General features: G+C 34.7%; 1 protein-coding gene across 1 annotated transcript in view; it reads left to right on the forward strand.

Moving 5' to 3' along the window:
* Nucleotides 1-17,361, forward strand: part of LRRIQ3 (leucine rich repeats and IQ motif containing 3) — a 198,129-nt gene that overhangs the window by 44,341 nt on the left and 136,427 nt on the right. Inside the window, exon 6 of the mRNA XM_043460967.1 lies at nucleotides 749-882. Coding sequence (XP_043316902.1) covers nucleotides 749-882 — 134 coding nt within the window. The remainder of the gene's footprint in view (nucleotides 1-748; nucleotides 883-17,361) is intronic.

Genomic DNA, 17,361 nt, shown 5'->3' on the forward strand with positions numbered 1-17,361 from the left:
CTCATTTTATTGTGCTTTTTTATCACAAATTGAAATTGGTGGCTACCCTGCATGGAACAAGTAATAAGTGCTATTTTTAGGGGGTGGCCAGCATTTACTCACTTCATGTCTCTGTGTTATGTTCTGGTAATTCTCACAATATTTCAAAGTTTTTCATAGTTATATTTCATTATTATATATTTATGAGGATATAGGGAGTCTGTGGTTCCAAAATTTAAAAATATATAGGACCGCATATCTTAGAGATAATTTTTTAAAAGATAGTATAGAAGTCTTTCCCCCAGGGAATGTACTGTCTTCCTGTAAAGTATCTAGTTAAGATGCAACAAAATTTTGAACTACCACAAGTTGTTTTATAAATCCAACATACATCAGTTTCATCTATGATGATTCACAGAATACTTTTAAGGGTCTTTGGGTATCTGTTCATGCTCCTACCTTTCAGAGATCAACATGAGTATGGGAAAAATTTTATACCTATGATAGCAGATAGAAGAATCTAGAATGGAAAAAATTATCCTCATTGATCTTGAATTTTGTGTAAAGATTTGAAATTATTTTGTGCTACTAATTCTTGATCTTATGAGCTAATAAAAATAGATTTGAAAAATGTATACGTTACTTAAGTATTATGTGTGTAAGACACCTGTGAATGTTTTAATAGTTTATACCATCAGACTAGCAAGTTAAAATATCTTTTGGAAATACTTTCATGAAATATGAATTTTAAGTAATTTTCTTTATACAGGGATCAACCTATGAAGATGAAATTGATAATGTCAAATACATTATTTCAAAAATTAATGAAATTCTGGCTCATAACTCACCAGTTTTGATTATTCAAAGATGGACACGTGGTTTCTTAGTTAGGAAAAAAATGAGGTATGTTTTATTTTATTCACTATTATTAATATTGTTTTAATATTAATCCATTAATTTTAATTTAATTAATTATTACTAATTATTAATTTAATTAATTATTTAATTTCATTAATAATAATTAAAGTCAATGTTAATTTATTAATAAAATAATTTAATATTTAATATTGACAAAGGTCATTTCTGTAATAATATGAATTTTTTAATTCCCTGTCAAACTGGTACTTTACAGACTAAACTAATTTTGAGAAAAACATCACAGACCCTATAATACTATAATATTTAGTATAATAAAAAATTTGATTATCTTTTTTCTTTTAAAATGGCCATATAAATAACTAATCATAATTATTATTATTATTATTATTGAGTAATTCTGATAGTGTTTTAAATTAAACTTAAAAGCATTAGTAGAAAATTTAAATTAAATTTCTCTATGTTATGTGACATAATAGAAATATAAGCCATGTACAATATAAGAAAAAAGTACAAACCATGAATATATGAGAATTTTATATTTTGTTTGGATATGAAGATTGTTTTGCCAAAACATCTGCTACCACCTTAATCTACATTATCCTTTGATTAATACTTTTTCCTCTCTCTCTGTTCCATGCATCCTTTTTCAGTAGCAGACATTTTACAAATATAGGAAAATTTTTCCTATACGACTCTCTCAACATTGTACCTAGAGAGGGAAGATAGGATACTCTGTCATCAGTGTATTTGTGTTAGTCATGCAAAACAAAAACACATGAGAAAAGAAATGAACTTTCTCTTAATGCTTATTTTCAGATGCTAAATGGTAGAGTTCATAAGATAGAAATAGAACATGACCCTGAAATACAGGTAGGATTAAATAGATCTGGAGTTGGGAAACAGACATTCCTTGAGAAAGAAAGATTAGGAAGTTTCACTGAAATGATATTCAACATTCTGTGGTAAGACCGAGACGGTGTTGTCTTGTGTTAGCCTGCATGTACTACATCATAGATGGCAATAGTCCTAATAGAGTATGAAAGATAAAACTGAACATAATACAGTGCCTGCAAATTCTGAAGATGAAATTCCATATACTTCTCTAACAAAGGCCAAACTGTGAGAGAGACTGGGCTTATGAATGGAGAAAAGTAAAGTGACTTGGAGTAAAAGATGTGAAAAGAATCAGGCAGTTGCTAACACGTATATATTTATTTACAATATTTTTTCTATCTCATATGTTTCAGTTAAATTGTATTTTATGTGAAATAAACATCTAATTAAATGGATTTGTCTTTAATTTATGCCCCTGAGATTGAGTTTTTCTCTCTTAGAATCAAGGTTTCCTTTGATATTCATGTACCATGAGATAATAACCTTGTACATGGAAACAATCTGAAAATTCAGCAGGCAAGAAGAGGGTCTGAATAAGCTTTATAGGGAGATATGTAAATAGTAAAAATATATCAGTGCTTCAAGACAGAGTGATTTTAATTCTTTTCCTTTTTAAAATGCTGTTCCACTAGGTGTATTACTTAACTACTCTGGGCCTGAGTTTCCTGATACATTACTAATAAATGGTAGAGAGCAGGGGCTAATAGCAGTACTTAATTTTCTACTGGCTTGTGAGAATTGAGGTCATGAATATAATCCACATAGTATCTGGAAAATGTGGATATTCCATTCTTAATAGCTGATATTTTTTTAACATCATTATTATTGTTGTTGTTCTACCTCATGTTCTAGGCATTATTTGTTTGCATGGGAAACAATCTTTCCTTGAATTTCTTGCTCCCTTCCAATTACATTTACTACAGCATTCACAGAGTAATCTTTCAAAATTATAAATCAAATCTTACTCACCAACTTAAAATCCTCTGGTTGCTCCTAATTTGCTTAGGGCAAACTATTGGGATATTGGCCTCTACAGTGTACATCACATACTTTAATTATCAACATTTGCAATACTCTATTGAAGTTGTCTGTATAATTATCTATATCTTATATCTAAAAATATGTTACATACCCTGTATCTATATATAGTAGAATGTGCAACACATCAGATGCTCAAAAAATATTTGCTGAATTGATGAATACATTAGTAAATGGAGAGATTGTGGAAGCTAGAAAAGAGTGTAGAAAAGTATTTCTGGATTAATCTATGGGAAAACAAAAATAGAAACAACTGAGAAACATGCAAAGCTCCCCTGAGAGATACCTATGGATTCCTATAACTTACAAGTCCAGTGATTAGTCCTCTTGTATGTCTATTTTGAGCTGTGAGAAATGTATTCCTAGGCCCAAATATTTTGTACTTTGCTTGAAATTTGTTCACTTAAACTGGTTGAAATTATATGCTGCCTTGAAATAGCATATGCTGCCTAAATTTGGAAAATCATTATGATTAATGCCATTTATCTTTTGAAGTGGTGTTATTCTAACACAAATGATATGGTAGAAGGAAGGCATACTTTTATTTTTGAATGAAATATTATGATCAGATTTGCAGCCTCCTAAACTTAAGTAAGGTCAGCTACAGTGAGGTCACAGGGAGGATTATTAGTTGGGTCAGTGGGATGTAAAGGAAGTAAAAGAATGGTTAAAATAAGAAACAAACATTTCTTGAATGTGTGTTATATGCAAAGTACTATGTTAGGTAGTTTAATCTATTTTATATCATTTAATACAGCAGAGCTTTTGAGTTTGTCCTTTATTTTCTGTCTTATGGATGAAGAATTAAGAATTCAAAGTTGGTTGAGAGATTGGGATTTGTATCCAATGGCAGAGAGCTATGCTATTCTGGACATTTTTGGTCAGTTATAAAAAGATGAAACTGTGTATGTTCAATCTCCAAACGTTGTCAGTTTAACATAGGCCAGATTTTGTGCCCTTTTAACACTTCTTTCTGAAGCCCCAGAAACAGCTATTTTCCAAAGATCCCTAGTATTTTTAGAAGGGAATGGAATTTAGGAACGAAAGAGTGGGCAATAAATGTGTTCATGGCTACTGGAGTGTCGTGGTTCTTAGGCTATTTCAATAGACAGAATAGAAAGTAGATTTTTCAACGATAAATTCATGTTGATATCTCTAATGCTATTTCAACACAGAAGGTTCTTCACTGCCGTCTTCTTTCCACATTATCTTTCCCTTCTTGCACCATGCAAATTCTGATTGCCAGTGTTATCAGTAATGTTACTGATTAGCAGAATCCTAATAAAATAGTTTCAGTATTACTATACACGAAGTACTATCAAGAAATATTATAACTAAAATGTGTGGCAGGACTTTTGTTTTTTTTGTTTTTTGTTTTTAGATTGGAGATATATACATACATTATATGTATTGGAGAGGAAGTGGCAACCCACTCCAGTATTCTTGCCTGGAAAATTCCATGGACAGAGGAGCCTGGTGGGGCATAGTCCATGGGGTTGCAAGAGTCAGACATGAATTATTGACTTTCACTCTCACACATATACATACCCCCACACACACATATATATATAGTTTTTATATGTTGTTATTTAGTAACTAAGTCATGTCCAACTCTTTGCAACCCCATGGACCATAACCCACCTGGCTATCCATGGGATTCTCCAGGCAAGGATATTAGAGTGGGTTGCCATTTCCTTCTCAGGGGGTTTTCCCAACCCATGGGTCAACTCACATCTGCATTGAAAAGCAGATTTTTTACTATTGAGCCACCTGGGAAGCTCCATGTGTGTGTGTGTGTGTGTGTAATGTGTGTATTGGAGAAGGAAATGGCAACCCACTCTAGTATTCTTGCCTGGAAAATCCCCTGGACAAAGGAGCCTGGTGGGCTATAGTCCGTGGGGTCAAAGAGTTGGACATGACTGAGTGACTAACACACACACATATATATATCATATATACATTTAAAATAATTGTTGAATGGGCATATAGTGCGATCATAGTGTATTAGCTCCTCATCTAATGATTTTATTTTTAATTTTAAAAAATCTTAGTTTTCTCTTCTTTTTCTCTTAGGGTATTTTTTGTTCTGTTCATTATAATTATGCTTATTTTAGGTTAGTATTTATTTAAATGAGTTTTAAATGTCTTATTCTGAGTCCTTTTATTGCATTTCTAAGTTAGTCTAATTCTAGTTTATGTGGCCTTGCATGTTTTTATAATTTTTGAAAATTTTTAATTTCTTTTTTTAAATAGGATTTTATAGTAGAGCAACTTCAGTTACACAGGAAAATTAAGTAGAACGTACAGAGATTTCCATTATACTCCCAGCCCCTATTCGTGTATAGTCTCCCCCATTATAACCATTCCCCATCAGAGCGGTACATTTTTTTTTTTTAATTGATGAACTTATATTGAAATAACACAATCACCGAAAGTCTACAGTTTACATTACGGAAAACTTTTTTATGGAACATTCTGTGAGTTTGGACCAATGTACAATGACATATATCCATCATTATGGAATCACATTATTTAATTTTACTGCCCCATAAAATCCTCAGTCTTCTCCCTAGTCACCTCTACCTGCCTCTCTAACCCTGGTAACCATTCATTTTTTTACTGTCTCCATAGTTTTGCCTCTTCAGATAACCATTTTGTCTTATTGCATTTCCTTTTCTAGGGGATGGTTTTGATCACCACCTCCTGAACAATGTTATGAACCTCCATCCATAATTCTTCAGGCACTCTATCAGATCTAATCCCTTGAATCTATTTGTAACTTCCACTGATAAGCATAAGGTATTTGATGTAGGCCATACTAGAATGGCCTAGTGGTTTTCCCTACTTTCTTCAATTTAAAAATAGCTAAGAAGAGAAGTGTAAAACAAAGGAGAAAAGGAAAGATATACCCATCTGAATGGAGAGTTCCAAAGAATAGCAAGGAGAACTAAGAAAGCCTTCCTAAGTGAACAATGCAAAGAAATAAAGAAAATGGATTGGGAAAGACTAGAATTCTCTTCAAGAAAACTAGAGAAACCAAGGGAATAATTCATGCAAAAGGGGCACAATAAAGGACAGAAATGGTAAGGACCTAACAGAAATAGAAGATATTAAGGAGAGTTGGCAAGAACACACAGCAGGACTGTACAAAAAACGTCTTAATGACCCAGAAAACCGTGATGGTGTGATCACTTACCTAGAGCCAGACATTCTGGAGTGTGAAGTCAAATGGGCATTAGGAAACATCACTATCAAGTGTTGAAGTATAAAACTGTGATTCCACTAAATCAGTACCCAAGTTTCTTTTAGCTTCTAGTATATCTTCCTATTTACGTGTTCTATCTTGAGTTCACTTGTGTTCTGAAATGACTGCCAAAGTTCCAACTGTTTTATCTGGCTGCATTGTGGAAGGATCATGCAGTACTGAATGGCAGAACTGTCACATCACCACACTAAAGCAGCAACTTTAGTCAGCCTAATTGGGAATAAAATATTTCCTCTTACATTCTTTGGCCAGTATATGGCCACAGTTTGTAATGTGGGCTCACTGGACAAAAAGGATTGCTATGAAATCAGATGTTTTATCTGACCACTTTGCCATCTGTATGATATTTGGCTTCTTTCAGTTCAGTTCATTCGCTCAGGCATGTCTGACTCTTTGCGACCCCATAGACTGTAGCCCACCAGGTCTCCCTATCCGTCACCAACTCCCAGAGTTTACTCAAGCTCATGTCCATTGAGTCAGTGATGCCATCCAACCATCTCATCCTCTGTTGTCCCTTTTCCTCCCGCCTTCAACCTTTCCCAGGATCAGGGTCTTTTCAAATGGGTCAGCTCTTAGCATCAGATGGCCAAAGTATTGGAGTTTCAGCGTCAGCATCAGTCCTTCCAATGAATACACAGGACTGATCTCCTTTAGGATGGACTGATTGGATCTCCTGGCAGTCCAAGGGACTCTCAAGAGTCTTCTCCGACACCATAATTCTTAAGCATCCGTTCTTCGGCGCTCAGCTTTCTTTATAGTCCAACTCTCACATCCTTACATGACTACTGGGAAAACCATAGCTTTGACTAGACGGAACTTAGTTGGCAAAGTAATGTCTCTGCTTTTTAATATGCTATCTAGGTTGATCATAACTTTTCTTCCAAGAAGTGTCTTTTAATTTCATGGCTGCAGTCACCATCTGCAGTGATTTGGGAGCCCCCCAAAATAAAGTCTGTCATTGTTTCCACTGTTTGTCCATCTATTTGCCATGAAGTGATGGGACCAGATTTCATGCTCTTAGTTTTCTGAATGTTGAGTTTTAAGCCAACTTTTTCACTCTCCTCTTTCACTTTCATCAAGAGGCTCTTTAGTTCTTCGCTTCCTGCCATAAGGGTGGTGTCATCAGCATATCTGAGATTATTGATATTTCTCCCGGCAATCTTGATTCCAGCTTATGTTTCATCCAGCCCAGTGTTTCTCATGATGTACTCTGCATAGAAGTTAAATAAGCAGGGTGACAATATACAGCCTTGATGTACTCCTTTCCCGATTTGGAACCAGTCTGTTGTTCCATGTCCAGTTCTAACTGTTGCTTCCTGACCTGCATACAGATTTCTCAAGAGGCAGGTCAGGCAGTCTGGTAATCCCATCTCTAAGAATTTTCCAGTTTGTTGTGATCCACACAGTCAAAGGCTTTGGCATAGTCAATAAAGCAGAAGTAGATGTTCTTCTGGAATTCTCTTGCTTTTTCTCTGATCCAACAGATTGTTGACAATTTGATCTCTGGTTCCTCTGCCTTTTCTAAATCCAACTTGAACATCTGGAAGTTCATGGTTCATGTACTGTTGAAGCCTGACTTGGAGAATTTTACGTTTCTTTGACAAAGAAATTTGGCTTCTTTGACAAAGGCTAAGAGGAAATATTTGAATTGGAAGGTATTTACCAGTTTTTGTCAGAGTGTATTTGAAAGCAAAAGGTGTAATTATTGCCTAGCAGCTCTAAATGCATATATAAGAAAGGAAAAAGTGTTGGCATATCAAGGATCTGGGACTTTCAAGGTGACTCAGTGGTAAAGAATCTGCTTGCCAAAGCAGGAGACACAGGAGACACCGGTTTGATCCCTGGATCAGGAAGATCTGATAATGGAAATGGCAACCCACTCAAGTATGCTCGCCTGGGAAATCCCATGGACAGAGGAGCATGGAGGGCTATAGTCTATGGGATTGCAACCAAGTGACTAAAGCATCTGTCTCATGAAGATAGAAAAGTAGCAAAATTTATATCCAAAGAGAGTAAAAGGGAGGGAATAATAAAACTAGTATCAGAAACTGATGAAATATAAAACAAGTATACAAAGAACATGAGGAAATGTGCAGAAAAATCAATAAAACCAAGAATTGGTTATTTTCAGAGTAATACATTGATAAAGCTCTAGCATGACTGCTATAACAAAGAGACAGAAGGAAAATTTAAATTTACCATGATAAGGAATGAAAAAACAACATTGCTGCAGGTCCACAGAAATTAAAGGGAATACAGTGAATAACTTTATGCCAAATAATTTGATAATTTGTGTGAAATGGACATACTCTTTGAAGAAACACAATTTTCAGTCTGACAGAAGAAATCACAATGCTGAATAGTCATTCATACATTAAAAGAATTGAATCCATTATTAAAATCCTTCCCACAAAGATACTTCAGTTCTAGGTTACTGGTGAATTATCTGGACATTTAAGGAATGTTTAACACCATCTTAAACCAAAATTTCCAGAGTGGAAGAGAACACTTTTCATGTTTTGAGAGATCAGCATAACTTTTAAGGCAAAACCTGACAAGAACATTATAAGAAAGAAAACTTCAGGCTGTCTTATGTAGGCACATGTAAAAATTGTAAGTAAAGTATTTAAAAATTAGATATAGAGGTATGCAAAGTGGTTAACATCCTATAGCCAACATAGGTTTATTCCAAGAATAAAAAGTTAGTTTAACATTAGGAAACCAGTCACATTAATAGAATATGAGGGAGGGAAAAAAAAGCACCTCAGTGTTTCTCACTTTGTTATCACATTAACTAAAATTTGTGCATACTTTGAATGTACTCTCATTTTTCAAGCTTCTAAAGTAACTGAGATTTTATCTCATCTGATTTGTGATAGTCAGAATTCCAAAATGGCCCATGTCATCTTTGTTCCCTGGTGTTACTCCCATGATCATGTTATATTGCATGGCAGATGGTATTTTGCAGATGTCATTAAGGTTCTTTACTAATAAGTGACCTTAAGATAGATTTTCTGAGTTGGTTTAACCTAATCAAATTACCTCTTTAAAAACAGAGTGTTTTCTGACTGATAGCAGAACAGGATATCAGAGAAAGTTGAAACTCAAGTAGGATTTGATGTACCGTTGCTGTGTTAAAGGTAGAGTGGACCACATTCAAATGACCTGAGAGTGACTTTATGAGCTAGGAGTAACCCTCCACCAACAACCAGCAAGAAAATAGGGACATACGTCCTACACAGGAAACTGGATTCTACCAACCACTTGAATGAGCTTAGAAGCAGATGTTTTCCCCTAAGCTTCCAGATAAGAAAGAACACAGACTACTCACAGTTTAGGCAATTTTTTACTCAGAAATAGAAAAAATAATATGCAGTAGAACTGTGCAAAATGACGGCATAGTTCTGGTATGCACAGGAATTCATTAATGTAGTTCTGTGTAAAGTGAGGACTGCCTGAATACAATCATCTTAATGTCTACATAAAAAATATAAAATTTAGCACTTGTTTAAGGTTAAAAACAGAAGAACACTTTTAGCAATCTAGGATTAAAAGGAAACTTTCTTAATTTAATAATATATACATTTTAACACATTTATTAATACTTAGTGACATCTTGGAATTATTCCCCTGAGATTAAGGAAAAACAAAAAGGGCGTCAGCTGTTAGCACTTTTGTTTAGTATTGCTCTGGAACTAAGTGGAACTATTCTGTGATTATTGCTAGTGGAACAAAGTAAGGAAAATAAAAAAATAAAACAAGATAGGAAGAAATGAAATTATTTCTTATAGCTGTTATGATTTTGAATGTGAAAGCTAATGAAGATACAAAAATAAATATTAGATATATTGTACCAATCACCAACTTGAAAATGAAATTAAAATCTACCATTTATAATAGTATAAAAACTCCACTACTTGTTGGATTGATCTTAAAGAGGCAGACACATAAACAAGATTAGGTGTACAAGAAATTTATTGGGAGTAATACCTTTGACAAACAAAAGAAGAGGAAGTGGGAATAGTCAGGGAAACATATTCATTCTTTTATGCTAATCTGTGAAGGGAGAGAGACAATGAATTCTTTCTTGGGCAGAAAGAATTTAGCAAGCAATACAGCTCTGAAAAAAATCTAAGCCAGACCAGTGGGCAAATCCCTGAGCAAAGCTTGACTGTTGGAGGAATCCTTCATCAGGCAGAAATGGGCCAGTTCTATTACAATTCCTCAGTCGATGACTAGGAATAGCCTTAGCAAAAGTGTAGTGATGGATCTAAAAAAAAGGCAAGAGCTGGGGCTGTCAGTCAGCTGTGCTCCTGGTAGTGGGTCTTCTTCGAGGAGATTTGAGCAGTACACTTCTATAGCTGTCATAAACCATGTACTAAGGATACATGAAAGGCAAGATGTGAATTACCTCTAGAAAGAAACCTACCAAACATTACTGATAGAACAAGATGGAAATAAATATAAGACTATATCATTTTATGACATTGAATGAATCAGTGTAATAAAAATGTCAGTTTTTCCTAAATTGATTTGTATGTGCAGTGCATTCCTAAACAAAATTATAGGAGTTTTCCTTTAAAACACATACTTTTGAAAATTAATATTGTGCTGACCCTTCAGTTTGCCTCTACTTACTCTCTAAATCCCATTTAACTGATAATGTGAGGATTTAGAAAGGTGAGGGCAAGAGAAGTGCAACGAGAAAGATGGCCACAAAATTTTGCCAAATAAGAAGCAAATAGGTATGTATAACTGACTTTGCAGATCTTAGAAGTCTACAACTAGAGATCGGAAAACTATGGTCCCTAGAATGGCAGCGTGATTTTGTAAATAAATTGTATTGGAACACAGTCACACCCATTCTTTTATATATTGTCTGTCAATGTGCTTTTAATCTGTAATAGAAAATCTGAATAGTTAAGATACTGACTGTAGTGGCCACAAACCTAAAATATTTACTATCTGTATTTGGCTCTTAAAGGGAAAATTTGCCAACCTCTGCTGTAACCTGTCCTGACTATATCAGAAGCCCAAGAGTAAAGCTGTGATTCATATTACAAAACACAGGCATAATTAGAATTTAAAGATGCTAGGAACCAGTGCTGCACAAATAGAAACATTTATTAAGTCCCTGTTTAGAATCAGTTAAACTCTCCTAATTTTATTCTAAAGTGAGATATTTAGTGTTTTATTCTAGAGATGAAAGTATAGCTGACCATCACTAAACATTATTTAATCACTCTAAAATTATAGACTAAAACAAAATAAAAGAATGGAGATAGGGGAATTTTTTCCCTCTATGAAACTTGATGTATACTTTTGAGAATTCTAATTTTAGGCTGATAGATATTTTATTTTAGCTCACTGAATATATTTTCACTATTTTTGGCTTTCATTGTTGCTGTTGAAAAGTAAACTATCAGGCTACTTTTTCCTTTACAGGTTATCTTTCTTTTCCCTCTTACTACTTTTAAATCTAAGGTATTTCTGATATTTTTCTGAAGATGTTTACTTTGACAATTCTAAAAATCACTTTATCTTTATTATACAGCTTAAAATTTGCTGGCTTTATGCATCTAGGGATTGGTTTCTCCTTTATCAATTCTGGATGATTTTCAGACATCCTTTTATTTATTGATAGTCTATTCAAAACATCTATAGTCCCCAATTTTCTTATGATGGGAAGTTACCCTCTTTACAGTGGTGTCTGTAAGTAAATTAACAGGTAGACTGGAACAGAGGTCTTGGTCACAGACTAACTTGATATTTGATAACGCCCTTGGGCTTAGGATTTCTTCCTATTGATCCTAGAGTCTAATTGGAGATAATAATCAGGCCTCGTTGAGTTTTGTTCTGGTTTTATTTTCTAATCTCTAGCTGTTTCTTCTCTACTCTGTATTATGGGTAAATTTTAGTGGTTCTTTTATATCAGGGACTCTTAAATATTGCTTTGATTCAAACGTTCATTTGTGAAGCAAGATCTGGTGCACTGGGAAGATCTTGTTTCTCTTATAATTTATTTAGGATGCCTTTTAATTGTATCCTATTCTCATTGTCAGCTGTAGTGGTGGAAAGTGACCTAGATGCTATGATAGCCTCCAAGTAAGTTACCAGGCAGGCTATTTAAGAGAGCACAGAATAAAAAACCTCACAGATCAAATTAAGATGCTTGAATCAGATTATTTAATCTACTTAAAACATATAGCAAGAAACAAGGGAGAAAAATGGAATAGAAGTGAGTACAAGTGGGGTGAAATGACTGCATTATCTGAATCAAGTATTATGCAGTGTTCACATATCCTGTTTCTCACTTTGTTCCATCAGGCATTCTCTGATGGTTGGGTTATAGGAACCAGAGTAGAGGTGAGCGAGGGTCTTCAACAGCCAGAAAATGATTGGAGCCACCATACTCTTGACTTTTTAGAGAGATGTAGGAGCAAGTGTTCCTCACCATAGCTATGATCTAAGTAACTGACAACCTGCCCAGAAGTGATTAGTTTCATTTGCTGTTTTGGGTATAGCATGCACGAGGTTGTGTTAGGTTACTGATGGGTGATTGATTTGGTGGGAGCCATAGCTGTGCCTCTAAAGATGATGTAATAAATGCTTTATGAATGTTCTAAAATGTTATTTAGTCCTTCCATACTTTATTCCTTCCTTTATGACAGTATTCTTCACACACTTGTTTCACTTATTACATAGTGTTTTTCAGGTTGCTACCTTACTATGTATACCTGAGACACCTTATGAATCTTACCTGTATCTCTCATTTGCTTGACTCTTATCAAGCATCTTATCTCTTATCATAAGTCTCTTATCAAGACTCTTATCAAGCATCCATTCTCATGCATTCTATATTTGTTCAATATCTATACTTGGCATCTTATAAGCTTTGACTGTTCTAAGTGTTTGTATTCTTTCCTTTTAAGATATAATCAAATATTCTTAAATCATACAACAAATAGAAATTTACAATGTCTATTAATATTTCTTTTATAATTATTTCTATTCTACATCTTATACAGAAGATCCTTAGATTAATCCTCTAGTTGAATAATTTTCTCCTCAGTGATATATAATCTGCTATTTAGCCATTGAAATTTTCATTTTAGTATTATATATTTTAATAGTGTAGAAGTATTTTTTGGTTCTGTTTCAGATTTTGTTTTCTTAATAGCTCTTTTCTCCTATTTTTAATCTCCCTTTATTTTTAAAAACACATTAAGCATACTTATTTTATTCGGTAGTTCATGATTCTAGTAGTTGCTGTCTTTATGGGTTTGATTCTGCTATCTGCTTTTACTATGGATTTCACCAACTGTGCATCATTCCCTTGTCCACTCTAATTTTGAAGGTCGACCCATATTCCTTGAAACTTTTTCTAAAGTCTTTGATACTCTGTTATGAAGATTGGTTTTTCCATAGAGGATATTTTGATTACTTTTAAGTGTATTGAAACTGAAAAGGATCATCTCCAGTTTTTACAGATTACTCAGGTCATGTGAGGAATACATTGCTTTTAAAACTTTTCAGTAAAGACTGTTTTTCCTTTCTTTGGACAAAGTAGGTCCATGATGAAAACTTTCTTCTTCTGGAAATTTGTAGAGTGAGGGGAATAGTCATGTTGGTGCACTGGAGGTGCACTTCATTCGATCCTAGATTTTTTGTGAAAGTTTCTCATTATAACCTCCTTCCCAATGAGATGCTACTCTCTTCTCTATTTGTAATACTCAAGCCTACCAGTAATACCAAAGGTCAAGATTATCTGAGTGAAGTAAATGACCTGAGGCTGAAAGTTGGGTTTGGGTTTACTTCTTATCTCATTGCACTGAGGCTTTAGTTTGTGTTTAAATTTGAAGGAATGTAAGAATTTTTTAAAGTAAGTAAAATTAAAAAAAAAATAAATTGACAGAGATTTCTGCATTATGAGAAAGATAATTGCCACATAGTTTACCTCTCTACACTTTACTTAACAGTAAAAAGACTCTTATCAAGCATCCATTCTCATGCATTCTATATTCTTAAAATCTAATTTATGTTTCTTAATAATATTAAAAATAAACTCACATAAATAAACAGATATTGGTAATTCCAACAATGTTAATGACCTATTGTGAAATATTTTATAGTTGACAAGATTTAAGGAGTACTAATTTATACAAATAACACCAGTGTTCCTATATATCACCAGCCTTTTACTTGTGTCCTCTATATTTAACTGTTCCTAATATGTGTAATATGATTTGGGCTGATTTGACCATACACATCACACCCAGATGAGTAATTTCTGACATAAGGAAGTTTGTTTTTATTAATACTAGAATTGATTTGATTATCTTAATAAAAGAAGTAGAAGATTAAAAACATTTTGTATTAGGGAATAGCCACCCTGAATGTGCCCGATCTCGTCTGATCTTGGAAGCTAAGCAGGGTCGGGCCTGTTTAGTTGGGGATATAGCTCAGTGGTAGAAAATTTGACTACAGATCAAGAGGTCCCCGGTTCATATCCGGGTGCCCCCTTCTATACACTTTAGACTTCCCTGGTGGCTCAGATGATAAAGTGTCTGCCTACAATGCAGGAGACCCGGGTTCAATCCCTGGGTCAGGAAGATCTCCTGGAGAAGGAAATGGCAACCCACTCTAGTATTCTTGCCTGGAAAATCCCATGGATGGAGGAGACTGGTAGGCTACAGTCCATGGGGTCGCAAAGAGTGGGACACGACTGAGTGACTTCACTCACATAGCCAATTAACAAAGTTGTGGTAATTTCAGGTGAACAGTTAAGGGCCTCAGCTATACATATACATGTATCCAAAATAGTTGAACAGGAAAAAAAAAAAGAAATAGAAGAAATAAAAGAATATTCAAGACAAACTAGTATAAACAATAAAGAGATATATTAGTTTATGTGACTGAGTAGACCTACAGAAATTGATTTGGAATCCCAAATGAAACCTGAATCCTATCCTAACCCTCATATTACCCTTGAAGTTTGTACCAGTTTGAGCTTTTTACTGTTATGTGTAAAAGAAATTGATACTATAAGTAAGAGATTTCAAATTGTAAAATTGGCTAAACTGAAAAGAGAATGGTGATAAATTGTTTGTCCTGAGCTGGGCAGTTGGTCATTCTTTTTATGTAGTTGAGAAATAGTTGGTTAAACTTTTATTTATATTGTAGATTGACTTTTGCCTACAGAAGGTATGAAATTAGGAGAATTAGTAGGAAAAAACAACAGATATTGAATATTTTGATTACTTTTGTGGTGCTATGTATCATCAACATTTTGCTTATCTCTTCTCTACTTAACTCTAATAGTAGATTATTTTAAGAAATATGCATACAATAATTAACTTGAAATGGGTATGTATAAATGAAATCAGTGAGGGAGGAAAATACAACTTTGCTAAGAAGGGTCTTTTTGCCCATGATACGTGATTCAGTTTGATGAAATGTTTGCCATTTGGGAGTCTATCAAATAGAAAAGAATATGTATTTACCCCAAGATAAAGTTAGGACTTGGAAAGGTAAGACATTAGAAGAAACTAGTATCTTCTGTAAAGCATTCTCTTTCCGAGTCAAAGACTAGTAAACCTCACTGGAAAGGTAGAGCCTTTGATTTGATGATAAAGAAATATTAGTTGACCCCAAGGCAGAGCCTAGCTGAAGTAAGTTGTTAAACTTAATCCTGTTGGGAGGGCAGAGAAGAATGTCTTCATGCTGGCAGAAAGGTTTTTTACATCTAGATAGTTGTTTGTTTTCAGGGGTGAGCATTAAAAATATTAACTTGCTTACTGAGTGTTTAGGGAATGGAGTGGTCAGATAAATCTAGAGCTCTTCTAAAAATGCAGATTTTCTTAAGCCCTTGGAACATTCTATGTTCCAGTTATCAGGACATCGTCTTCTGCTACACTAGCATCTTTAAGATATCCTTATAATTCATCTCAAGGAGAGGACAATATTCAAGGAAGTGCCTATATGAAAGCACAGTGGAATGCTTTTAACTTCACTGACAAGGGATAAACTCTGCTGCCCCGGCAAAAAGTCCTGCCTATTCTTGTTTGTCAGGATAACTGTAGTCACTGTGATTTTTTTTAATATGAATTTATATATTAGGTAGGTAGGTTGGGGATGGATAATATTTATCCAGATTTGTTGTATCATGAATTGCCAAGGATCCTTAACTTACACCCAGATTCAGTGTTAGATGTGTTTTTTAATTCTCTCCTTTTGAGGAGGGGTAGATGTATTTCATGTACACATTGATGATTTGGTAGATATATGTATGAGAAAGTAATATTGATGTTGATATCCAAATAGGTACTCAGTTCAGTTCAGTAGCTTAGTCATGTCTAACCCTGAGACCCCAGGAACTGCAGTATGCCAGGCTTCCCTGTCCATCACCAACTCATGGGACTTGCTCAAGCTCATATCCATCAAGTCAGTGATGCCATCCAACCATCTCATCATCTGTCATTCCCTTCTCCTCCTGCCTTCAATCTTTCCCAGCATCAGGGTCTTTCCCAATGAGTCAGTTCTTTGCATCAGGTGGCCTAAGTATTGGGCTTCAGCTTCAAAATCATTCCTTCCAATGAATATTCAGGACTAATTTCCTTTAGGATTAATTGATTTGATCTCCTTGCAGTCCAAGGGACTCTCAAGAGTCTTCTCCAACACTGCAGTTCAAAAGCATCAATTCTTTGGTGCTCAGCTTTCTTTATGGTCCAGCTCACACATCCGTACAAGACTACTGGAAAAACCATAGCTTTGACTATATGGATCTTTGTTGGTAAAGTAATGCCTCTGCTTTTTAATATGCTGTCTAGGTTTGTTGTAGCTTTTTCCTCCGAAGAGCAAGCATATTTTAATTTCATGGTTGTAGTCACCATCTGCAGTAATTTTGGAACCCAAGAAAATACAGTGCATCATTGTGTGCACTGTCTCCCCATCTATTTGCCGTGAAGTGATGGGATTGGATGCCCTGATCTTAGTTTTTTGAATGTTCAGGGTTTTTTGTTTGTTTGTTTGTTTTTAAACATTTTAACTGAAGGATAATTGCTTTACAGAATTTTGTGGTTTTCTGTCATACATCAACAAGAATCAGCCATAGGTACACGCATGTCCCCTCCTTCCCGAACCCCCCTTCATCCCGCTCTCCACCCTGCCCTTCAGCCTGTCCCAGAGCCCCTGTTTGAGTTCTCTGAGTCACAGCAAATTCCCACTGGCTATCTATTTTATATGTGGTATTGTAAATTTCCATCCATGCATCTCCCCTTGAGTGTTGACTTTAAGCCAGCTTTTTC

This window comes from Cervus canadensis, chromosome 2 (assembly GCF_019320065.1).
Source record: "Cervus canadensis isolate Bull #8, Minnesota chromosome 2, ASM1932006v1, whole genome shotgun sequence".
In the NCBI taxonomy this organism is placed as follows: Eukaryota; Metazoa; Chordata; class Mammalia; order Artiodactyla; family Cervidae; genus Cervus; species Cervus canadensis.